This window comes from Microplitis mediator, chromosome 1 (genome assembly GCF_029852145.1).
Source record: "Microplitis mediator isolate UGA2020A chromosome 1, iyMicMedi2.1, whole genome shotgun sequence".
Taxonomy (NCBI): Eukaryota; Metazoa; Arthropoda; class Insecta; order Hymenoptera; family Braconidae; genus Microplitis; species Microplitis mediator.
This window is the reverse complement of record NC_079969.1, coordinates 5,224,820-5,252,068: the sequence shown is the minus strand read 5'-3', so window position 1 is coordinate 5,252,068 and position 27,249 is coordinate 5,224,820. Positions and strand designations below refer to the sequence as shown.

General features: G+C 35.2%; 1 protein-coding gene across 2 annotated transcripts; it reads left to right on the top strand.

Annotated features, from left to right (window-relative positions):
• The first annotated feature begins 20,514 nt into the window (after positions 1-20,514).
• LOC130672291 (arylalkylamine N-acetyltransferase-like 2) lies at positions 20,515-26,183 on the top strand. Of its 2 annotated transcripts, none has more exons than XM_057476784.1 (3): positions 20,515-20,671; positions 22,504-22,789; positions 22,858-26,183. In XM_057476784.1, the coding sequence occupies exons 1-3, from the start codon at positions 20,667-20,669 to the stop codon at positions 23,350-23,352; spliced, it is 786 nt and encodes a 261-aa protein (XP_057332767.1). In that variant the 5' UTR covers positions 20,515-20,666; the 3' UTR covers positions 23,353-26,183. The 2 variants fall into 2 exon arrangements, with proteins under 2 accessions (XP_057332767.1, XP_057332759.1); XM_057476776.1 differs by lacking the exon at positions 20,515-20,671 and adding an exon at positions 21,070-21,223.
• Positions 26,184-27,249: the final 1,066 nt, after the last annotated feature.

Here is a 27,249-nt window from a genome sequence, read left to right as displayed (position 1 = left end):
TTCTATCTTCCGGGGCATTTTGATTGATTCTGGCGAATCTAGGGACTGCTCAGCTAAACTACTTTCCTGATCGTGTTCCTCGGCAAATTTCCAATGGGAAACTAGTGTCAAATAGCAAATTTTCGAAAAAAATCAGAATCAAAAGACGAAGTGAAACGGCAAGACCTGAATTATTTCTATCTTCCGGGGCATTTTGATTGATTCTGGCGAATCTAGGGACTGTTCAGCTAAACAACTTTTACGATCGTGTTCCTCGGCAAATTTCCGATGGGAAACTAGTTTCAAATAGCAAATTTTCGAAAAAAATCAGAATCAAAAGACGAAGTGAAACGGCAAGACCTGAATTATTTCTATCTTCCGGGGCATTTTGATTGATTCTGGCGAATCTAGGGACTGCTCAGCTAAACTACTTTCCTGATCGTGTTCCTCGGCAAATTTCCAATGGGAAACTAGTGTCAAATAGCAAATTTTCGAAAAAAATCAGAATCAAAAGACGAAGTGAAACGGCAAGACCTGAATTATTTCTATCTTCCGGGGCATTTTGATTGATTCTGGCGAATCTAGGGACTGTTCAGCTAAACTACTTTCACGATCGTGTTCCTCGGCAAATTTCCGATGGGAAACTAGTGTCAAATAGCAAATTTTCGAAAAAAATCAGAATCAAAAGACGAAGTGAAACGGCAAGACCTGAATTATTTCTATCTTCCGGGGCATTTTGATTGATTCTGGCGAATCTAGGGACTGCTCAGCTAAACAACTTTCACGATCGTGTTCCTCGGCAAATTTCCGATGGGAAACTAGTGTCAAATAGCAAATTTTCGAAAAAAATCAGAATCAAAAGACGAAGTGAAACGGCAAGACCTGAATTATTTCTATCTTCCGGGGCATTTTGATTGATTCTGGCGAATCTAGGGACTGCTCAGCTAAACTACTTTCCTGATCGTGTTCCTCGGCAAATTTCCAATGGGAAACTAGTGTCAAATAGCAAATTTTCGAAAAAAATCAGAATCAAAAGACGAAGTGAAACGGCAAGACCTGAATTATTTCTATCTTCCGGGGCATTTTGATTGATTCTAACGAATCTAGGGACTGTTCAGCTAAACTACTTTCACGATCGTGTTCCTCGGCAAATTTCCGATGGGAAACTAGTGTCAAATAGCAAATTTTCGAAAAAAATCAGAATCAAAAGACGAAGTGAAACGGCAAGACCTGAATTATTTCTATTTTCCGGGGCATTTTGATTATTCCTGACAAATCTAGCGACTGCTCAGCTAAAGTACTTTCACGATCGTGTTCCTCGGGAAATGTCCGATGGGAAACTAGTGTCAAATAGCAAATTTTCGAAAAAAATCAGAATCAAAAGACGAAGTGAAACGGCAAGACCTGAATTATTTCTATTTTCCGGGGCATTTTGATTATTCCTGACAAATCTAGCGACTGCTCAGCTAAAGTACTTTCACGATCGTGTTCCTCTGGAAATGTCCGATGGGAAACTAGTGTCAAATAGCTAATTTCCGAAAAAAATCAGAATCAAAAGACGAAGTGAAACGGCAAGACCTGGATTATTTCTATCTTCCGGGGCATTTTGATTGATTCTGGCGAATCTAGGGACTGCTCAGCTAAACTACTTTCCTGATCGCGTTCCTCGGCAAATTTCCAATGGTAAACTAGTGTCAAATAGCAAATTTTCGAAAAAAATCAGAATCAAAAAAAGAAGTGAAACGGCAAGTCCTGAATTATTTCTATTTTCCGGGGCATTTTGATTATTTCTGACGAATCTAGCGACTGCTCAGCTAAAGTACTTTCACGATCGTGTTCCTCGGGAAATGTCCGATGGGAAACTAGTGTCAAATAGCTAATTTTCGAAAAAAATCAGAATCAAAAGACGAAGTGAAACGGCAAGACCTGAATTACTTCTATTTTCCGGGGCATTTTGATTATTTCTGACAAATCTAGCGACTGCTCAGCTAAAGTACTTTCACGATCGTGTTCCTCGGGAAATGTCCGATGGGAAACTAGTGTCAAATAGCTAATTTTCGAAAAAAATCAGAATCAAAAGACGAAGTGAAACGGCAAGACCTGCATTATTTCTATTTTCCGGGGCATATTGATTATTTCTGACAAATCTAGCGACTGCTCAGCTAAAGTACTTTCACGATCGTGTTCCTCGGGAAATGTCCGATGAGAAACTAGTGTCAAATAGTTAATTTTCGAAAAAAATCAGAATCAAAAGACGAAGTGAAACGGCAAGACCTGAATTACTTCTATTTTCCGGGGCATTTTGATTATTTCTGACAAATCTAGCGACTGCTCAGCTAAAGTACTTTCACGATCGTGTTCCTCGGGAAATGTCCGATGGGAAACTAGTGTCAAATAGCTAATTTTCGAAAAAAATCAGAATCAAAAGACGAAGTGAAACGGCAAGACCTGCATTATTTCTATCTTCCAGGGCATATTGATTATTTCTGACAAATCTAGCGACTGCTCAGCTAAAGTACTTTCACGATCGTGTTCCTCGGGAAATGTCCGATGAGAAACTAGTGTCAAATAGTTAATTTTCGAAAAAAATCAGAATCAAAAGACGAAGTGAAACGGCAAGACCTGAATTACTTCTATTTTCCGGGGCATTTTGATTATTTCTGACAAATCTAGCGACTGCTCAGCTAAAGTACTTTCACGATCGTGTTCCTCGGGAAATGTCCGGAGGGAAACTAGTGTCAAATAGCTAATTTTCGAAAAAAATCAGAATCAAAAGACGAAGTGAAACGGCAAGACCTGCATTATTTCTATTTTCCGGGGCATATTGATTATTTCTGACAAATCTAGCGACTGCTCAGCTAAAGTACTTTCACGATCGTGTTCCTCGGCAAATTTCCGATGGGAAACTAGTGTCAAATAGTTAATTTTCGAAAAAAATCAGAATCAAAAGACGAAGTGAAACGGCAAGACCTGCATTATTTCTATTTTCCGGGGCATATTGATTATTTCTGACAAATCTAGCGACTGCTCAGCTAAAGTACTTTCACGATCGTGTTCCTCGGGAAATGTCCGATGAGAAACTAGTGTCAAATAGTTAATTTTCGAAAAAAATCAGAATCAAAAGACGAAGTGAAACGGCAAGACCTGAATTACTTCTATTTTCCGGGGCATTTTGATTATTTCTGACAAATCTAGCGACTGCTCAGCTAAAGTACTTTCACGATCGTGTTCCTCGGGAAATGTCCGATGGGAAACTAGTGTCAAATAGCTAATTTTCGAAAAAAATCAGAATCAAAAGACGAAGTGAAACGGCAAGACCTGCATTATTTCTATCTTCCAGGGCATATTGATTATTTCTGACAAATCTAGCGACTGCTCAGCTAAAGTACTTTCACGATCGTGTTCCTCGGGAAATGTCCGATGGGAAACTAGTGTCAAATAGTTAATTTTCGAAAAAAATCAGAATCAAAAGACGAAGTGAAACGGCAAGACCTGAATTATTTCTATCTTCCGGGGCATTTTGATTGATTCTGGCGAATCTAGGGACTGCTCAGCTAAACTACTTTCCTGATCGTGTTCCTCGGCAAATTTCCGATGGGAAACTAGTGTCAAATAGCTAATTTTCGAAAAAAATCAGAATCAAAAGACGAAGTGTAACGGCAAGACCTGAATTATTTCTATCTTCCGGGGCATTTTGATTGATTCTAACGAATCTAGAGACTGTTCAGCTAAACTACTTTCACGATCGTGTTCCTCGGCAAATTTCCGATGGGAAACTAGTGTCAAATAGTAAATTTTCGAAAAAAATCAGAATCAAAAGACGAAGTGAAACGGCAAGACCTGCATTATTTCTATCTTCCGGGGCATTTTGATTGATTCTGGCGAATCTAGGGACTGTTCAGCTAAACTACTTTCACGATCGTGTTCCTCGGGAAATGTCCGATGGGAAACTAGTGTCAAATAGTTAATTTTCGAAAAAAATCAGAATCAAAAGACGAAGTGAAACGGCAAGACCTGAATTATTTCTATCTTCCGGGGCATTTTGATTGATTCTGGCGAATCTAGGGACTGTTCAGCTAAACTACTTTCACGATCGTGTTCCTCGGGAAATTGCCGATGGGAAACTAGTGTCAAATAGCTAATTTTCGAAAAAAATCAGAATCAAAAGACGAAGTGAAACGGCAAGACCTGCATTATTTCTATCTTCCGGGGCATTTTGATTGATTCTGGCGAATCTAGGGACTGTTCAGCTAAACTACTTTCACGATCGTGTTCCTCGGGAAATTGCCGATGGGAAACTAGTGTCAAATAGCTAATTTTCGAAAAAAATCAGAATCAAAAGACGAAGTGAAACGGCAAGACCTGAATTATTTCTATCTTCCGGGGCATTTTGATTGATTCTAACGAATCTAGGGACTGTTCAGCTAAACTACTTTCACGATCGTGTTCCTCGGCAAATTTCCGATGGGAAACTAGTGTCAAATAGCAAATTTTCGAAAAAAATCAGAATCAAAAGACGAAGTGAAACGGCAAGACCTGAATTATTTCTATCTTCCGGGGCATTTTGATTGATTCTAACGAATCTAGGGACTGTTCAGCTAAACTACTTTCACGATCGTGTTCCTCGGCAAATTTCCGATGGGAAACTAGTGTCAAATAGCTAATTTTCGAAAAAAATCAGAATCAAAAGACGAAGTGAAACGGCAAGACCTGAATTATTTCTATCTTCCGGGGCATTTTGATTGATTCTAACGAATCTAGAGACTGTTCAGCTAAACTACTTTCACGATCGTGTTCCTCGGCAAATTTCCGATGGGAAACTAGTGTCAAATAGTAAATTTTCGAAAAAAATCAGAATCAAAAGACGAAGTGAAACGGCAAGACCTGCATTATTTCTATCTTCCAGGGCATATTGATTATTTCTGACAAATCTAGCGACTGCTCAGCTAAAGTACTTTCACGATCGTGTTCCTCGGGAAATGTCCGATGGGAAACTAGTGTCAAATAGTTAATTTTCGAAAAAAATCAGAATCAAAAGACGAAGTGAAACGGCAAGACCTGAATTATTTCTATCTTCCGGGGCATTTTGATTGATTCTGGCGAATCTAGGGACTGTTCAGCTAAACTACTTTCACGATCGTGTTCCTCGGGAAATTGCCGATGGGAAACTAGTGTCAAATAGCAAATTTTCGAAAAAAATCAGAATCAAAAGACGAAGTGAAACGGCAAGACCTGAATTATTTCTATCTTCCGGGGCATTTTGATTGATTCTGGCGAATCTAGGGACTGTTCAGCTAAACTACTTTCACGATCGTGTTCCTCGGCAAATTTCCGATGGGAAACTAGTGTCAAATAGCAAATTTTCGAAAAAAATCAGAATCAAAAGACGAAGTGAAACGGCAAGACCTGAATTATTTCTATCTTCCGGGGCATTTTGATTGATTCTGGCGAATCTAGGGACTGCTCAGCTAAACAACTTTCACGATCGTGTTCCTCGGCAAATTTCCGATGGGAAACTAGTGTCAAATAGCAAATTTTCGAAAAAAATCAGAATCAAAAGACGAAGTGAAACGGCAAGACCTGAATTATTTCTATCTTCCGGGGCATTTTGATTGATTCTGGCGAATCTAGGGACTGCTCAGCTAAACTACTTTCCTGATCGTGTTCCTCGGCAAATTTCCAATGGGAAACTAGTGTCAAATAGCAAATTTTCGAAAAAAATCAGAATCAAAAGACGAAGTGAAACGGCAAGACCTGAATTATTTCTATCTTCCGGGGCATTTTGATTGATTCTGGCGAATCTAGGGACTGCTCAGCTAAACAACTTTCACGATCGTGTTCCTCGGCAAATTTCCGATGGGAAACTAGTGTCAAATAGCAAATTTTCGAAAAAAATCAGAATCAAAAGACGAAGTGAAACGGCAAGACCTGAATTATTTCTATCTTCCGGGGCATTTTGATTGATTCTGGCGAATCTAGGGACTGCTCAGCTAAACAACTTTCACGATCGTGTTCCTCGGCAAATTTCCGATGGGAAACTAGTGTCAAATAGCAAATTTTCGAAAAAAATCAGAATCAAAAGACGAAGTGAAACGGCAAGACCTGAATTATTTCTATCTTCCGGGGCATTTTGATTGATTCTGGCGAATCTAGGGACTGCTCAGCTAAACTACTTTCCTGATCGTGTTCCTCGGCAAATTTCCAATGGGAAACTAGTGTCAAATAGCAAATTTTCGAAAAAAATCAGAATCAAAAGACGAAGTGAAACGGCAAGACCTGAATTATTTCTATCTTCCGGGGCATTTTGATTGATTCTGGCGAATCTAGGGACTGCTCAGCTAAACAACTTTCACGATCGTGTTCCTCGGCAAATTTCCGATGGGAAACTAGTGTCAAATAGCAAATTTTCGAAAAAAATCAGAATCAAAAGACGAAGTGAAACGGCAAGACCTGAATTATTTCTATCTTCCGGGGCATTTTGATTGATTCTGGCGAATCTAGGGACTGCTCAGCTAAACAACTTTCACGATCGTGTTCCTCGGCAAATTTCCGATGGGAAACTAGTGTCAAATAGCAAATTTTCGAAAAAAATCAGAATCAAAAGACGAAGTGAAACGGCAAGACCTGAATTATTTCTATCTTCCGGGGCATTTTGATTGATTCTAACGAATCTAGGGACTGTTCAGCTAAACTACTTTCACGATCGTGTTCCTCGGCAAATTTCCGATGGGAAACTAGTTTCAAATAGCTAATTTTCGAAAAAAATCAGAATCAAAACACGAAGTGAAACGGCAAGACCTGAATTATTTCTATCTTCCGGGGCATTTTGATTGATTCTGGCGAATCTAGGGACTGCTCAGCTAAACTACTTTCCTGATCGTGTTCCTCGGCAAATTTCCAATGGAAAACTAGTGTCAAATAGCTAATTTTCGAAAAAAATCAGAATCAAAAGACGAAGTGAAACGGCAAGACCTGAATTATTTCTATCTTCCGGGGCATTTTGATTGATTCTGGCGAATCTAGGGACTGTTCAGCTAAACAACTTTTACGATCGTGTTCCTCGGCAAATTTCCGATGGGAAACTAGTTTCAAATAGCAAATTTTCGAAAAAAATCAGAATCAAAAGACGAAGTGAAACGGCAAGACCTGAATTATTTCTATCTTCCGGGGCATTTTGATTGATTCTGGCGAATCTAGGGACTGTTCAGCTAAACTACTTTCACGATCGTGTTCCTCGGCAAATTTCCGATGGGAAACTAGTGTCAAATAGCAAATTTTCGAAAAAAATCAGAATCAAAAGACGAAGTGAAACGGCAAGACCTGAATTATTTCTATCTTCCGGGGCATTTTGATTGATTCTGGCGAATCTAGGGACTGCTCAGCTAAACAACTTTCACGATCGTGTTCCTCGGCAAATTTCCGATGGGAAACTAGTGTCAAATAGCAAATTTTCGAAAAAAATCAGAATCAAAAGACGAAGTGAAACGGCAAGACCTGAATTATTTCTATCTTCCGGGGCATTTTGATTGATTCTGGCGAATCTAGGGACTGCTCAGCTAAACTACTTTCCTGATCGTGTTCCTCGGCAAATTTCCAATGGGAAACTAGTGTCAAATAGCAAATTTTCGAAAAAAATCAGAATCAAAAGACGAAGTGAAACGGCAAGACCTGAATTATTTCTATCTTCCGGGGCATTTTGATTGATTCTGGCGAATCTAGGGACTGCTCAGCTAAACAACTTTCACGATCGTGTTCCTCGGCAAATTTCCGATGGGAAACTAGTGTCAAATAGCAAATTTTCGAAAAAAATCAGAATCAAAAGACGAAGTGAAACGGCAAGACCTGAATTATTTCTATCTTCCGGGGCATTTTGATTGATTCTGGCGAATCTAGGGACTGCTCAGCTAAACAACTTTCACGATCGTGTTCCTCGGCAAATTTCCGATGGGAAACTAGTGTCAAATAGCAAATTTTCGAAAAAAATCAGAATCAAAAGACGAAGTGAAACGGCAAGACCTGAATTATTTCTATCTTCCGGGGCATTTTGATTGATTCTGGCGAATCTAGGGACTGCTCAGCTAAACTACTTTCCTGATCGTGTTCCTCGGCAAATTTCCAATGGGAAACTAGTGTCAAATAGCAAATTTTCGAAAAAAATCAGAATCAAAAGACGAAGTGAAACGGCAAGACCTGAATTATTTCTATCTTCCGGGGCATTTTGATTGATTCTGGCGAATCTAGGGACTGCTCAGCTAAACAACTTTCACGATCGTGTTCCTCGGCAAATTTCCGATGGGAAACTAGTGTCAAATAGCAAATTTTCGAAAAAAATCAGAATCAAAAGACGAAGTGAAACGGCAAGACCTGAATTATTTCTATCTTCCGGGGCATTTTGATTGATTCTGGCGAATCTAGGGACTGCTCAGCTAAACTACTTTCCTGATCGTGTTCCTCGGCAAATTTCCAATGGGAAACTAGTGTCAAATAGCAAATTTTCGAAAAAAATCAGAATCAAAAGACGAAGTGAAACGGCAAGACCTGAATTATTTCTATCTTCCGGGGCATTTTGATTGATTCTAACGAATCTAGGGACTGTTCAGCTAAACTACTTTCACGATCGTGTTCCTCGGCAAATTTCCGATGGGAAACTAGTTTCAAATAGCTAATTTTCGAAAAAAATCAGAATCAAAACACGAAGTGAAACGGCAAGACCTGAATTATTTCTATCTTCCGGGGCATTTTGATTGATTCTGGCGAATCTAGGGACTGTTCAGCTAAACAACTTTTACGATCGTGTTCCTCGGCAAATTTCCGATGGGAAACTAGTTTCAAATAGCAAATTTTCGAAAAAAATCAGAATCAAAAGACGAAGTGAAACGGCAAGACCTGAATTATTTCTATCTTCCGGGGCATTTTGATTGATTCTGGCGAATCTAGGGACTGCTCAGCTAAACTACTTTCCTGATCGTGTTCCTCGGCAAATTTCCAATGGGAAACTAGTGTCAAATAGCAAATTTTCGAAAAAAATCAGAATCAAAAGACGAAGTGAAACGGCAAGACCTGAATTATTTCTATCTTCCGGGGCATTTTGATTGATTCTGGCGAATCTAGGGACTGTTCAGCTAAACAACTTTTACGATCGTGTTCCTCGGCAAATTTCCGATGGGAAACTAGTTTCAAATAGCAAATTTTCGAAAAAAATCAGAATCAAAAGACGAAGTGAAACGGCAAGACCTGAATTATTTCTATTTTCCGGGGCATTTTGATTATTCCTGACAAATCTAGCGACTGCTCAGCTAAAGTACTTTCACGATCGTGTTCCTCGGGAAATGTCCGATGGGAAACTAGTGTCAAATAGCTAATTTTCGAAAAAAATCAGAATCAAAAGACGAAGTGAAACGGCAAGACCTGAATTATTTCTATCTTCCGGGGCATTTTGATTGATTCTGGCGAATCTAGGGACTGCTCAGCTAAACAACTTTCACGATCGTGTTTCTCGGCAAATTTCCGATGGGAAACTAGTGTCAAATAGCTAATTTTGGAAAAAAATCAGAATCAAAAGACGAAGTGAAACGGCAAGACCTGAATTATTTCTATCTTCCGGGGCATTTTGATTGATTCTGGCGAATCTAGGGACTGCTCAGCTAAACAACTTTCACGATCGTGTTCCTCGGCAAATTTCCGATGGGAAACTAGTGTCAAATAGCAAATTTTCGAAAAAAATCAGAATCAAAAGACGAAGTGAAACGGCAAGACCTGAATTATTTCTATCTTCCGGGGCATTTTGATTGATTCTAACGAATCTAGGGACTGTTCAGCTAAACTACTTTCACGATCGTGTTCCTCGGCAAATTTCCGATGGGAAACTAGTGTCAAATAGTAAATTTTCGAAAAAAATCAGAATCAAAAGACGAAGTGAAACGGCAAGACCTGAATTATTTCTATCTTCCGTGGCATTTTGATTGATTCTGGCGAATCTAGGGACTGTTCAGCTAAACTACTTTCACGATCGTGTTCCTCGGGAAATTGCCGATGGGAAACTAGTGTCAAATAGCTAATTTTCGAAAAAAATCAGAATCAAAAGACGAAGTGAAACGGCAAGACCTGCATTATTTCTATCTTCCGGGGCATTTTGATTGATTCTGGCGAATCTAGGGACTGTTCAGCTAAACTACTTTCACGATCGTGTTCCTCGGGAAATTGCCGATGGGAAACTAGTGTCAAATAGCTAATTTTCGAAAAAAATCAGAATCAAAAGACGAAGTGAAACGGCAAGACCTGAATTATTTCTATCTTCCGGGGCATTTTGATTGATTCTAACGAATCTAGGGACTGTTCAGCTAAACTACTTTCACGATCGTGTTCCTCGGCAAATTTCCGATGGGAAACTAGTGTCAAATAGTAAATTTTCGAAAAAAATCAGAATCAAAAGACGAAGTGAAACGGCAAGACCTGAATTATTTCTATCTTCCGGGGCATTTTGATTCATTCTAACGAATCTAGGGACTGTTCAGCTAAACTACTTTCACGATCGTGTTCCTCGGCAAATTTCCGATAGGAAACTAGTATCAAATAGCAAATTTTCGAAAAAAATCAGAATCAAAAGACGAAGTGAAACGGCAAGACCTGAATTATTTCTATCTTCCGGGGCATTTTGATTGATTCTGGCGAATCTAGGGACTGCTCAGCTAAACAACTTTCACGATCGTGTTCCTCGGCAAATTTCCGATGGGAAACTAGTGTCAAATAGCAAATTTTCGAAAAAAATCAGAATCAAAAGACGAAGTGAAACGGCAAGACCTGAATTATTTCTATTTTCCGGGGCATTTTGATTATTCCTGACAAATCTAGCGACTGCTCAGCTAAAGTACTTTCACGATCGTGTTCCTCGGGAAATGTCCGATGGGAAACTAGTGTCAAATAGCTAATTTTCGAAAAAAATCAGAATCAAAAGACGAAGTGAAACGGCAAGACCTGGATTATTTCTATCTTCCGGGGCATTTTGATTGATTCTGGCGAATCTAGGGACTGCTCAGCTAAACTACTTTCACGATCGTGTTCCTCGGGAAATTGCCGATGGGAAACTAGTGTCAAATAGCTAATTTTCGAAAAAAATCAGAATCAAAAGACGAAGTGAAACGGCAAGACCTGCATTATTTCTATCTTCCGGGGCATTTTGATTGATTCTGGCGAATCTAGGGACTGTTCAGCTAAACTACTTTCACGATCGTGTTCCTCGGCAAATTTCCGATGGGAAACTAGTGTCAAATAGTAAATTTTCGAAAAAAATCAGAATCAAAAGACGAAGTGAAACGGCAAGACCTGAATTATTTCTATCTTCCGGGGCATTTTGATTGATTCTGGCGAATCTAGGGACTGTTCAGCTAAACTACTTTCACGATCGTGTTCCTCGGGAAATTGCCGATGGGAAACTAGTGTCAAATAGCTAATTTTCGAAAAAAATCAGAATCAAAAGACGAAGTGAAACGGCAAGACCTGCATTATTTCTATCTTCCGGGGCATTTTGATTGATTCTGGCGAATCTAGGGACTGTTCAGCTAAACTACTTTCACGATCGTGTTCCTCGGGAAATTGCCGATGGGAAACTAGTGTCAAATAGCTAATTTTCGAAAAAAATCAGAATCAAAAGACGAAGTGAAACGGCAAGACCTGAATTATTTCTATCTTCCGGGGCATTTTGATTGATTCTAACGAATCTAGGGACTGTTCAGCTAAACTACTTTCACGATCGTGTTCCTCGGCAAATTTCCGATGGGAAACTAGTGTCAAATAGTAAATTTTCGAAAAAAATCAGAATCAAAAGACGAAGTGAAACGGCAAGACCTGAATTATTTCTATCTTCCGGGGCATTTTGATTGATTCTAACGAATCTAGGGACTGTTCAGCTAAACTACTTTCACGATCGTGTTCCTCGGCAAATTTCCGATGGGAAACTAGTGTCGAATAGTAAATTTTCGAAAAAAATCAGAATCAAAAGACGAAGTGAAACGGCAAGACCTGCATTATTTCTATCTTCCAGGGCATATTGATTATTTCTGACAAATCTAGCGACTGCTCAGCTAAAGTACTTTCACGATCGTGTTCCTCGGGAAATTGCCGATGGGAAACTAGTGTCAAATAGCTAATTTTCGAAAAAAATCAGAATCAAAAGACGAAGTGAAACGGCAAGACCTGCATTATTTCTATCTTCCGGGGCATTTTGATTAATTCTGACGAATCTAGCGACTGCTCAGCTAAAGTACTTTCACGATCGTGTTCCTCGGGAAATTTCCGATGGGAAACTAGTGTCAAATATCTAATTTTCGAAAAAAATCAGAATCAAAAGACGAAGTGAAACGGCAAGACCTGAATTATTTCTATCTTCCGGGGCATTTTGATTGATTCTGGCGAATCTAGGGACTGCTCAGCTAAACTACTTTCCTGATCGTGTTCCTCGGCAAATTTCTAATGGGAAACTAGTGTCAAATAGCTAATTTTCGAAAACAATCAGAATCAAAAGACGAAGTGAAACGGCAAGACCTGAATTATTTCTATTTTCCGGGGCATTTTGATTAATTCTGACGAATCTAGCGACTGCTCAGCTAAAGTACTTTCACGATCGTGTTCCTCGGGAAATTTCCGATGGGAAACTAGTGTCAAATATCTAATTTTCGAAAAAAATCAGAATCAAAAGACGAAGTGAAACGGCAAGACCTGAATTATTTCTATCTTCCGGGGCATTTTGATTGATTCTAACGAATCTAGGGACTGTTCAGCTAAACTACTTTCACGATCGTGTTCCTCGGCAAATTTCCGATGGGAAACTAGTTTCAAATAGCTAATTTTCGAAAAAAATCAGAATCAAAACACGAAGTGAAACGGCAAGACCTGAATTATTTCTATCTTCCGGGGCATTTTGATTGATTCTGGCGAATCTAGGGACTGCTCAGCTAAACAACTTTTACGATCGTGTTCCTCGGCAAATATCCGATGGGAAACTAGTGTCAAATAGCAAATTTTCGAAAAAAATCAGAATCAAAAGACGAAGTGAAACGGCAAGACCTGAATTATTTCTATTTTCCGGGGCATTTTGATTATTCCTGACAAATCTAGCGACTGCTCAGCTAAAGTACTTTCACGATCGTGTTCCTCGGGAAATGTCCGATGGGAAACTAGTGTCAAATAGCTAATTTTCGAAAAAAATCAGAATCAAAAGACGAAGTGAAACGGCAAGACCTGAATTATTTCTATCTTCCGGGGCATTTTGATTGATTCTGGCGAATCTAGGGACTGCTCAGCTAAAGAACTTTCACGATCGTGTTCCTCGGGGAATTTCCGATGGGAAACTAGTGTCAAATAGTTAATTTTCGAAAAAAATCAGAATCAAAAGACGAAGTGAAACGGCAAGACCTGCATTATTTCTATTTTCCGGGGCATTTTGATTAATTCTGACGAATCTAGCGACTGCTCAGCTAAAGAACTTTCACGATCGTGTTCCTCGGGAAATTTCCGATGGAAAACTAGTGTCAAATATCTAATTTTCGAAAAAAATCAGAATCAAAAGACGAAGTGAAACGGCAAGACCTGAATTATTTCTATCTTCCGGGGCATTTTGATTGATTCTGGCGAATCTAGGGACTGCTCAGCTAAACTACTTTCCTGATCGTGTTCCTCAGCAAATTTCTAATGGGAAACTAGTGTCAAATAGTTAATTTTCGAAAAAAATCAGAATCAAAAGACGAAGTGAAACGGCAAGACCTGCATTATTTCTATTTTCCGGGGCATTTTGATTAATTCTGACGAATCTAGCGACTGCTCAGCTAAAGTACTTTCACGATCGTGTTCCTCGGGAAATGTCCGATGGGAAACTAGTGTCAAATAGTTAATTTTCGAAAACAATCAGAATCAAAAGACGAAGTGAAACGGCAAGACCTGAATTATTTCTATTTTCCGGGGCATATTGGTTATTTCTGACAAATCTAGCGACTGCTCAGCTAAAGTACTTTCACGATCGTGTTCCTCGGGAAATGTCCGATGGGAAACTAGTGTCAAATAGTTAATTTTCGAAAAAAATCAGAATCAAAAGACGAAGTGAAATGGCAAGACCTGAATTATTTCTATTTTCCGGGGCATTTTGATTATTTCTGACGAATCTAGCGACTGCTCAGCTAAAGAACTTTCACGATCGTGTTCCTCGGGAAATTGCCGATGGGAAACTAGTGTCAAATATCTAATTTTTGAAAAAAATCAGAATCAAAAGACGAAGTGAAACGGCAAGACCTGAATTATTTCTATCTTTCGGGGCATTTTGATTAATTCTGACGAATCTAGCGACTGCTCAGCTAAAGTACTTTCACGATCGTGTTCCTCGGGAAATTTCCGATGGGAAACTAGTGTCAAATATCTAATTTTCGAAAAAAATCAGAATCAAAAGACGAAGTGAAACGGCAAGACCTGAATTATTTCTATCTTTCGGGGCATTTTGATTAATTCTGACGAATCTAGCGACTGCTCAGCTAAAGTACTTTCACGATCGTGTTCCTCGGGAAATTTCCGATGGGAAACTAGTGTCAAATATCTAATTTTCGAAAAAAATCAGAATCAAAAGACGAAGTGAAACGGCAAGACCTGAATTATTTCTATCTTTCGGGGCATTTTGATTAATTCTGACGAATCTAGCGACTGCTCAGCTAAAGTACTTTCACGATCGTGTTCCTCGGGAAATTTCCGATGGGAATCTAGTGTCAAATATCTAATTTTCGAAAAAAATCAGAATCAAAAGACGAAGTGAAACGGCAAGACCTGCATTATTTCTATTTTCCGGGGCATTTTGATTAATTCTGACGAATCTAGCGACTGCTCAGCTAAAGTACTTTCACGATCGTGTTCCTCGGGAAATTTCCGATGGGAATCTAGTGTCAAATATCTAATTTTCGAAAAAAATCAGAATCAAAAGACGAAGTGAAACGGCAAGACCTGAATTATTTCTATCTTTCGGGGCATTTTGATTAATTCTGACGAATCTAGCGACTGCTCAGCTAAAGTACTTTCACGATCGTGTTCCTCGGGAAATTTCCGATGGGAAACTAGTGTCAAATATCTAATTTTCGAAAAAAATCAGAATCAAAAGACGAAGTGAAACGGCAAGACCTGAATTATTTCTATCTTTCGGGGCATTTTGATTAATTCTGACGAATCTAGCGACTGCTCAGCTAAAGTACTTTCACGATCGTGTTCCTCGGGAAATTTCCGATGGGAATCTAGTGTCAAATATCTAATTTTCGAAAAAAATCAGAATCAAAAGACGAAGTGAAACGGCAAGACCTGAATTATTTCTATCTTTCGGGGCATTTTGATTAATTCTGACGAATCTAGCGACTGCTCAGCTAAAGTACTTTCACGATCGTGTTCCTCGGGAAATTTTCGATGGGAAACTAGTGTCAAATATCTAATTTTCGAAAAAAATCAGAATCAAAAGACGAAGTGAAACGGCAAGACCTGAATTATTTCTATCTTCCGGGGCATTTTGATTGATTCTGGCGAATCTAGGGACTGCTCAGCTAAACTACTTTCCTGATCGTGTTCCTCGGCAAATTTCTAATGGGAAACTAGTGTCAAATAGCTAATTTTCGAAAACAATCAGAATCAAAAGACGAAGTGAAACGGCAAGACCTGAATTATTTCTATTTTCCGGGGCATATTGGTTATTTCTGACAAATCTAGCGACTGCTCAGCTAAAGTACTTTCACGATCGTGTTCCTCGGGAAATGTCCGATGGGAAACTAGTGTCAAATAGTTAATTTTCGAAAAAAATCAGAATCAAAAGACGAAGTGAAACGGCAAGACCTGAATTATTTCTATTTTCCGGGGCATTTTGATTATTTCTGACGAATCTAGCGACTGCTCAGCTAAAGTACTTTCACGATCGTGTTCCCCGGGAAATGTCCAATGGGAAACTAGTGTCAAATAGCTAATTTTCGAAGAAAATCAAAATCAAATGACGAAGTGAAACGGCAAGACCTGCATTATTTCTATTTTCCGGGGCATTTTGATTAATTCTGACGAATCTAGCGACTGCTCAGCTAAAGAACTTTCACGATCGTGTTCCTCGGGAAATGTCCGATGGGAAACTATTGTCAAATATCTAATTTTCGAAAAAAATCAGAATCAAAAGACGAAGTGAAACGGCAAGACCTGCATTATTTCTATTTTCCGGGGCATTTTGATTAATTCTGACGAATCTAGCGACTGCTCAGCTAAAGTACTTTCACGATCGTGTTCCTCGGGAAATTTCCGATGGGAATCTAGTGTCAAATAGTTAATTTTCGAAAAAAATCAAAATCAAAAGACGAAGTGAAACGGCAAGACCTGCATTATTTCTATCTTTCGGAGCATTCTGATTAATTCTGACGAATCTAGCGACTGCTCAGCTAAAGTACTTTCACGATCGTGTTCCTCGGGAAATTTCCGATGGGAAACTAGTGTCAAATAGCTAATTTTCGAAAAAAATCAGAATCAAAAGACGAAGTGAAACGGCAAGACCTGCATTATTTCTATTTTCCGGGGCATTTTGATTAATTCTGACGAATCTAGCGACTGCTCAGCTAAAGTACTTTCACGATCGTGTTCCTCGGGAAATTTCCGATGGGAATCTAGTGTCAAATAGTTAATTTTCGAAAAAAATCAAAATCAAAAGACGAAGTGAAACGGCAAGACCTGCATTATTTCTATCTTTCGGAGCATTCTGATTAATTCTGACGAATCTAGCGACTGCTCAGCTAAAGTACTTTCACGATCGTGTTCCTCGGGAAATTTCCGATGGGAAACTAGTGTCAAATAGCTAATTTTCGAAAAAAATCAGAATCAAAAGACGAAGTGAAACGGCAAGACCTGCATTATTTCTATTTTCCGGGGCATTTTGATTAATTCTGACGAATCTAGCGACTGCTCAGCTAAAGAACTTTCACGATCGTGTTCCTCGGGAAATTTCCGATGGGAAACTAGTGTCAAATAGCTAATTTTCGAAAAAAATCAGAATCAAAAGACGAAGTGAAACGGCAAGACCTGCATTATTTCTATCTTCCGGGGCATTTTGATTGATTCTGGCGAATCTAGGGACTGCTCAGCTAAACTACTTTCACAATCGTGTTCCTCGGGAAATTTCCGATGGGAAACTAGTGTCAAAAATTTGGAAAATCCAAAAGTGCGCGACTCATAATGCTCATTTATTATGAAATAATAAAATAATCATAAAAAAATGGCGGGAAGCACGAATAAATTTAAAATATATAAAATTTTCTTTCCTTAAATATTTTTTTTTTTTTTTTTTTTAAATTATATTAGTATTTTTTATATAATTATGAAAGAACCTACTCAAAATATCTCGATTAATAACAAAAGCAAAAAAAATATATGTAAATAAAACAAAATTGAACTGAAACAATTCAGGCTTACCAATTAGCAAAAAAAAAAAACAGCTACACTAGGATGGTAATTCGCAAGCGCCCCTGGTGGGATAAATGTACGTATAATGTATAGGTATAGATATATCGGCATCCATGTTAATTTTACATCGATATATATAGATATAGTTATACAGCCTTTTTATTCTTTTATTAATTGGTATCAAACGACACTGAATTACCTAGCCAGTAGCAATAGGGGATCTACAAATCTTTCAAAGAATTAAAAAAAAAAAATTTGATTCAATTACTGCATTTTTTCGTATGTTATTGTGTCTACGGGTTTTATACTTGACGGACAGGAAATTTTTTTAGACTATTTTGATGTTTTTTCCTTTTTTATTGAACTAAATAAATTTTTGAAAAGTATGGAATTAATCTCCATCAAATTATCTTCAAAATAGGATGCAACATATCTCAATTCCGTAAACTAACAACGGTATAATAATTGAAATAGTTGCCGAAGTGAGGCGAATTAAATTTTTCGATCATAAAGCACATCTCAGATGCTTCGCATCATGAGTCGTGCAATAGTTCCCATACCATTATGGGAATGGTTCTCATAATGATATGGGAATGGTTCCTATACCATTATGGGAATGGTTCCTATACCATGATGGGAATGGTTCCTATACCATTATGGGAATGGTTCCTATACCATTATGGGAATGGTTCCCATAATATTATCGGAACCATTCCCATATCATTATGGAAACCATTCCCATAATGGTATGGGAATCATTCCCATACTATTATGGGAATGGTTCCCATATTGGTATAGGAACTATTCCTATAATATTATGGGAACTATTCCCATAATGTTATGGGAACCATCCCTATAATATCATTAAATTTTTTTTTTTGCACCATAGTGTAGAAATTTCCCAAAATTTAAATTTTCTTGAATGTTTTGTGCTGACAAAAAATTCTTGTTAAAAATTTTAATGTTGTTTGCCAAATACGATTTTTTTTTTCAATGTTTGAATTTTTGTTTTTATGTTTAATAATATTTCTGTGTATTGTAGAAGTGATTACCGCACTTCTTTAAATTTATTTTTTCATGATAATATGGGAACCATTCCCATAATATTATAGGAATGATTCCTATAATAGTATGGGAACTATTCCCATAATATTATGGGAATGATTCCCATAATGATATAGGAACCATTCCAATTGCATTATGGGAATCATTCCCATAATATTATTGGAATAGTTTCCATACTATTATAGGAACCATTCCCATAAATTATAGGAACCATTCCTATAGTGTTATGGGTATCATTCCCATAATTATAGGAACTATTCCTACAATTATGGGAAACATTCCTATAATTATAGGAACCGCTCCCATAATTTATGGTCGTAATTCCTATTATGGTATAGGAAAAAATTTCACAAAATTATGGGAACCGCTGCCATAATTTTCTTTCTGTGTACACATAATTTTTTTTTATGACCGTGGCAATGTCTTTGAGACACTTCGAAAGGTGATCCGCAATTGAACAATCAATAAAGCTCATCTATCTTACCACATGATCCAGTGTTATTTGAACGATATTTTATTTTTGCTGTCAAGTTATGACTATCGTGAATATTTATATACCTTTTTTGAATGATACATAATTATCTTTTTCCATTTACAAATTATTGACAGAATCAATGTTCATATATCATAAATAATTCCGTGTTCTCATTTTGAAAAAAAAAAAACATTAAATCAACGATCTAATTTTAACAGTACCCATTCTAAAACAACATCTAGTTTCGTAAGTTATTTCTAATCACATGTAATATAAAGTCATTCTTATTGAATGAATTTCACATGTTTCTCTTAACCATATCTGAAAGCATATTATTCGTGTGTGAATATCCTTTTTTACCTTTCTGCTGTGGAAATCGATAATTATCAAAAGAAGAGAAAAAGTTTATTTAAATATGACTTTCCAAAATCTCACTTAACAGCCGATGACTTTACAGATGTTAAGAAGTATTTTTAGCTATTTTTAGGATCACATCTGAGTGTGTATGTGTATAGAAGTATTTCATATCTTTTGAATGAGAAGTGATTCAATTCGAGCTTACGATAATCGAAACAGTTTATCATCTTAATTTGCACATAATAGAACTTTGAAATTTAAATCAGCTTAAAAGTTTCTGAAGATATAATCAACAAATGATCGGAAAATAAATTGTTAGTATCTCGTGTAAAAAAAATTGTTAAAAAGTGTTGACTATTCTAAATTTCAAAACGTGACACAATGACGAACTTTTATTAAACTTTTGAAAATTCAAAGGAGAAACCAATAAATGTCCTAATATTATTAAGATATGCTAAAACGAAAAAAGTTCAGAAATAGTTCGAAATCCGTTTTTTTTTTAATGTATTCTGCACTGAAAAATTTTAATTTGTAGTATTAAGTTAATTGTTTTTTTCTGTGCATTTTTAGAAGTTTGAAAATAGTTTAAAAAAATTTTTTTATTGTGTCAAGTTTTCAAGTTTAGAATAGTCCAATTTTTTAACCTTTTTTCAACAATTTTTTTTTTACACAGGATTTATGTAGCCAGAAGTTAAAGAAATCATCATTTAACTTCCGGATTTTCTCAAGCCGATTTTTGAGCTCGCGCTTGAAAATTACAGTCTATTTAATACAAAGACTTTAAATTTTCCATAATGAAGTGAACAGAAATAATTGACATTAAACTACTTCTTGTTTTTTTATATATATATATTTTTTTATTTGAAAGTGGGTTAAGGTTTCAACAAAAATCATAGTATATACGAGTCTTCAGATTCATGTTTTCTTCTTTAGACGAAAAAAATTTTACAAAGTAAACAAAATAGTAAGAAGACTTATTTTGAAAATAAAAAAACTTTGATGATTGAATCATAATTTTCTGTTCTTACGTTTTTTTTTTTTTTTAATGAGCTCATAAAATTATCGGTTTTATTGGTTTATAATCTTATCGATGTGAGCTCTGAAACTACTTAATGAAATCTGGTTATTTGTATACAGTGTACCAAATAAACGTAATATATATATATATATATATATATATATACATGTAAATTTATGTTTAAATGTGTGGACAAAATAACATACACATGTATCATGAAAGTTGACGTTTATATTGTACAGTAGCTCGAATTAGCGCTCAGTCTTACTGAGGCCTTCATAACAGATTATATTACAATACATTCCAGTGTGTACAAGACAACAAGTCATGAGGTATGAACAAATAATATTAAATATTTAAATAATCGAGACACAAATTTTATATAAAAAATTACTGAATAAAAAAGTTTGTAGATTTAATATAAGAACTTATTTTTTGGTAAAAAAATATATAAATAAAATTTATATTGAATATATAAGAGTAATCTTATCACAATAAACATATTAGGTGAGATAATAATAACAGTACATGTGTCAGATTGAGTGATGATGTGCTTTTGTCGCACATCGTTAAGAGTAGATGTGGCCTAAATAAAACAGAAAATATATACACACTATACATTTTATAAATTCATTTATTTATTTATATATTTGTTATTTTTTGAACATGAGATCGAAATCTTTAACGTCAAGTACATTTCGAATCGAACTTTCTAAATCTAAAAAATAATTCTACGCAGTGCAGTAAAAGGCAGTTTGTAAATATGAACCAAATTGCGACGTATTATAGTCAGATTTACCTGAATAAAAAATATTGTTTTGAATATACATGATATGTAAATTAAAAATAGAACAGTTTTAAAAAATGATAAATAAAGATCAGAGGTTAGTTATATTATTTCGTTTAAAATTATTAAAAATTGATGCGTCAAAATAATTCAATTGATAAGAATATTGATTATGGATTTAGCTTCAAGGCAACAAAAATAATTACTTATCTTAATTTAATCGTTAAATAAATTATTTATCAAAAAATATGATGTGTTTATTTTACTTTATTTTATTTAGTTTAACAACAATGCTAAGTTTAATTTTTTATTTTTAAACTTCCCGCTAAAATATTTAAAATTTGAAAATAAGGAATTATTTTGCAACGATTTTGGTTCGGTTCTAAAAATTTATTTTTGACAGATATAAGTTTTTTCGGCTTTTAGAAAGACATTTTCACTATTCACGGTAAATTAACCGGGTAAAAAAAATTATATGTAATTATATATAATTATATGATGGATCCAAATTAATGTAAAGTACAGTAATTTATGATATTCGGAAAAATTACGGTATTTTACCGTAAATCGCGGTAGCTTTACGGTAAATTATGGTAGTTGACGGTAAATGTACGCTAATTCGACGTAAATTCGCGGCAGTTCTGCAGAATTTTATGGTAAACGTGCGAAATTTTACGGCCAATTTGCGTTATCTCACTGTGAACGTGCAGATTTACTGCAAAATTACGGCAATTTACCATAAAGTGAAGTATTTCACTGTGTTACGGTAAAAATGCCACAAATTGCGGTAAATTACTGGAAATTGCGCGAAATCTTCAGTAAAAACGCGGAATTTTTTGGTAAAATTCGGTAATTTACCGCATAATTCGGACTCGCTAGAGTAAAAAAAAATTAAAGGGATCCCCAGCAGATCCAAATTACGGTAAATACCGTAATTTACTGTGATTTACGGTATTTTACTGTAATTTGTGGGGTTTTATCGTAATTTACGACAAATTACGATAGATTACCGCATTTTACCGTAAGTTACGGTAATTATGCCGGATACTGTAAATTACGGCAAATTACGGTAATTTACCGTGATTCGGATCTGCTAGGGATTCTTTGCTTTTTGGAATGTATTATTATATAGCAATTTTTTTAACTCCCGCTTTCAAATTCAATACATTTCTTATAATCAAGTATATATTTTTATATAAAACATCATTACGTATATATTTATACATAATTTCATATAATTACATTGGGCTATTCTCTACATATAATTTTACATGTATACATTAGGCTATTTTCTATATATAATTAAGTATAATTTTTTTTACTCGGCTATTATTAACTTGACCGAGAAAAAACATTATTTTGTGTTTTTTATTGTAGTAATCGTAAGAGAATGCTGTCTTACCGGCCATGGGGATCGACGGAAGATGGCGCCATAGAGTTTGAATCCCTGACATCTGAGACCTTAGAGGGCGCCTTGAATGTTATGCGAGACTCATTTTTTCCAGATGAGAGCATATGTATAGGTTGTGATTTACTGTCTGAACCCGGAGCATCTGAAGAACTAGAACAATTATGTTTACATACCGCTAAAGATGGCGTCAGTGTTGTTGCGATTGATGTCGCCTCAATGGAAGTAGTTGGTGTAGCGTTCAACAAATTGCATGTAAAAATTTAAAATAATTAATTTTACTTATTAATTAACTTGAATTAATCCGATTCTTTTCCATTCAGAAACGTGGCGCCCAAAATGAAAAAGGATACTTCGAAGAATTTAGCGAAAACTGCAAGTACAAAGCGTCTAAGTGCCTCGTAGATTTTATGATAAATGTTGACTCAAGAGTTAATCTTTTCAAACATTATAACGTAGACTGTATTATGGAAATAATGTTTCTAGCAACGAAGAAAGACTTCCAAAGAAGAAGAATTGGGGAACTATTAGTATCCTCGTCACTGGAATTGGGAAGACAACTTTACAAAGGAGTAGCTGTAAAAACTATAGTTGACTTTGATGAAAAGTCAATCACTAATGACGACGCTATTCCTAGTCTTGTGTCAGCAATAATGACATCGAATTACTCACAGAAAGTTAGTCATAAGCTTGGTTTCGATACTATTATCGAAGTGAACTATGATGAGTTTACGTTTGCTGGAAAAAAATTTAGTGAACGAATAGGAAATATCCATAAAACTTGTCAACTTGTTGCGAGAAGGCTTTCTAGGAATTGATTTGAATATATAGTTGGAGCGCTACCTCAATAAACAGTATTAATCTGTTTTGAATTGTTAATATTGTTACCTATTTCAACCCGAGAAAAAATGGTCGGATCTGATTAGAGTCATGTAGCGCAGTGTGCGCAAAGCCATGCGTTTCGGTCCGAAATGAATGGGTTTGCGCACACTTACCGACCAGCGCACATTTGTCCTACACGGAGAAAAATGTCAAGTAAATATGCCTATGCAGCATAGTAATAGTTAAATTACTCTATAGTTTGTATAAGCAGTCACAGAAGAGCGAAGTGACACAAACTATAGATTAATGTAACCTTTAGTATGCTGCATAGGCATATTTACTTGACATTTCTTTCCGTGTACATAACTGTATATAATTATATTTAAATGGTTAGAAATAACTAGATCCAAATATTGGCAGAATCTAGATTTATTTAACTATGTATAGTTATGCATGACTATATATAATTTTACATAGTTATATATGATCAGATCTAATCATTTTTCATCGGATAAACTGAAATAATAAAATTAAAAAATTAATTTATGTTACCGCAGTTATATGTCGTAATGATCAATAATTGTAATTTTTCTTAACAATTTACTTCTTTTGTCAATGAAAATAATTATATTGTCATGCATAGATATGTATACTTATTAGGGTGGTCCGTTTGGAACGACTATTTTTTTTTTTTCGCTCCCACTGAAAAATATTGTTGTAGACATTGAAAAAAAAATTCTCTGAAAGTTTTAGCTCTTAATTTTAATTCTAAGTACTTTACATTTGATTTTGAAGTTTTCCCATTTAAAATACATGGGAAAGTTGGGATTTTTTTTTTAATTCTCTATAACTCAGCCGCATTTTAAGTTATCGGGTCGCCGTTTGCGGCATTTTTTAGGTAATTTGATACTCTTCAAAAGTCTCCTTAATAGTTTTACTCGGACTCTAATTGTTTTTTCTGTATTGGTTCTGAAAATAATTTTTTTAATAATAATTTGGGTTTTTAGTTGATATTAACTAAATAACGAAATTTACAGAAAAAGTGCAGATAACGATTTTTTAGGAAATTTTATTCGCTACAAAAAAGGTCCTTTTAGTTAAGTGGCTCAAGTTCTTCGTTCACGTGATATAGGGATTTCAGTAATTTTGTAAATAAAATATTTGTCCAAAAATTCCACCAAATACTATTTCATTTCAATTTTAAATCGGTAAATAATTTTCCTTTCATTAATTTAATCCAGTCATTAAAATCAAAAGGGGTCAAATTGATGAACTTCGGAAAAATTTTTGACAAATATTTTATTTACAAAATTACTAAAATCCCTATATCACGTGAACGGAGAACTTAAGCTACTTAACTAAGAGGACCTTTTTTGTAGCGAATAAAATTTCCTAAAAAATCGTTATCTGTACTTTTTCTGTAAATTTCGTTATTTAGTTAATATCAACTAAAAACCCAAATTATTATTGAAAAAATTATTTTCAGAACCGATACAGAAAAAACAATTAAAGTCAGAGTAAAACTATTAAAGAAACTTTTGAAGAGTATCAAATTACCTAAAAAATGCCGCAAACGGCGACCCGATAACTTAAAATGCGGCTGAGTTATAGAGAATTAAAAAAAAAATCCCAACTTTCCCATGTATTTTAAATGGGAAAATTTCAAAATCAAATGTAAAGTACTTAGAATTAAAATTAAGAGCTAAAACTTTCAGAGAATTATTTTTTCAATGTCTACAACAATATTTTTCAGTGGGAGCGAAAAAAAAAAAAATCGTTCCAAACGGACCACCCTAATACTTATATATGATCGAATATGGTTATACTCAGATATAATTATATATTACTATGTATAGCTCGATCTAATTATTAAAACCATACAGGAACTTTAGATATAATTATATATCGATATATATTATCATATCCGATTATATATAATTATATATAATCATTTCTTTCACTTCAAGTGTCATATCTGGTTATATATAATTAGAAATGATTATCTATAACTATAGTCGTCCCGATGATAGCTTAGGATTTTTTTCCCACGTTTCTTTCCTCACCACCATAATATTAGAATGGGCACATGCGTCATTAAATGTGCGCATGTGCTAAACCAACATTTAAAGGGTTGGGGAAGAAACCGTGGTGGGAAAAAATCCTAAGCTTTCATTGGGACGACTATAGACATGATTAGATGCAATTATATATAATCATACAGAAATGTAGGTATAATTACAGTGGAGCCTCTCTAACTTTGACGGAGACGAATCCAAAATTCCAGGAATTAAAATTGTAGAAGTACCCCTTCTTTTCACTAGAAGGCGTGGCTTAAAAAAAGTGTGAGTCAGTCGAAACGACCCACGAGTTTTTAAATTTTAAAGGTTAGGTTTTTTTAAAATTAATATGTCAATTTTATTGTTGTTAAACTTCTTAAATAGAAAATCAATTTTTCCAGTGAAACTCATTTTTCATCAAGTAATAAGTTTATTTTTTTTTTTAAATGATATTCGCAATATTAAAGCTTATTTAACTTAAATGTGTATTTACGTACACGAATTTAGGGTTAGAATACTCAGTTTACGCGCAACGCCTATACGCAAATCCGCGCTTTACCTTTGCGCATGTACAGTTGAGTGACAGAGTGGGAGAACAATTCCCCTACTGTCGGAGGAGAAATGAAGGGAAGTCAAAGTTACAGAACGAAAAAGTTATAGAGACTCTACTGTATACAAAACTATAAAAGTCATATCAAATTATATATAGTTAGATATCATCTTTTTTTCTCGGGATACAAAAATTTATTGTATATAAGTAAAAAAAATAAAAAATTATTTTTTTAAATGTTGTTACATTTTTGAACTTTTAATAATTTCTGCATATCTTTTAATCAATAAATTCATAATTCGAAAATTAAGAATAATTTAATTATAATAATAATAATAATATAATTATTGAACATAACATATGGTTCCTATATCGTATGTTAACAAGTTTTTTCAAAATATCGATTATATGAATAGTAGCCATAAAATTGATGGTATTTCTATCTTTATGGGTTTCATTCCTATACAATATCAAAGAAACTCCCTATGAAATTATGGTAATCGTTTCCATAACCCGATACGAAAAAATATATATCCGGGAATATATGTCAGCAAAATAGCACATATACGACAATACTAAAGACATAAGCCGAATATAAACTACTTTGCCAGGATATATATTTTTTCATATGAGATGTTATGGTAATAGTTATTATAATATTATGGTAATGATTACTATGATGGGATAGTAAATTATTCACTTATAATCCGCATTTATTTCACAAATTTTTTGTCGTGTATCATTAAATAAAATTTTAATCATACGTTTTTGATTTCACGACAGCCAAGCAATACTTTTATTTAATTAAAATTACAACACTTTAAAGTTATCATCAATTTGCATTGACACATTTGTGATTCACTAATTAATTCAGCTCAAATATAAATTTTAAAATTATGCAAAAATAAAGATTTATTTTAGGTCAAAATATTTTTGAAGAAAGTGATAAAATTAAATGAAAGTTAAAACATTTTACAGCATTTAATTTCGAGTATTAAAGGGATAACCATATCCTGGGTAACGCGATAATTTCCATAGAAAACCATGGGCAAATCCCCATGGGAATCTAAATCAGGTTCCTATTAGAATTTTCCCATGGTATGGATTCCTATAGGAAACTACGCAAGAATCTATTGAGGAATCTATGCGGGATTCTTATAGGAAACCATATGGTAATCCACCGGAAAAACACCATAAGGAATTCACACAGGAAACTTAACTAAGCTTCCATATGGATTTTTGCGTGGTTTTGATTCCCATAGGAAATCATTGTAACAATCCACATA

Bases quoted from the DNA above. Each gene is read 5' to 3' on its own strand.
- LOC130672291 (XM_057476776.1), top strand. From the start codon at position 21,204: ATGATAAATAAAGATCAGAG. The intron at 21,224-22,503 runs GTTAGTTATATT...TTTTTATTGTAG, and splicing joins ATGATAAATAAAGATCAGAG to TAATCGTAAGAGAATGCTGT. The intron at 22,790-22,857 runs GTAAAAATTTAA...TTTTCCATTCAG, and splicing joins TAGCGTTCAACAAATTGCAT to AAACGTGGCGCCCAAAATGA.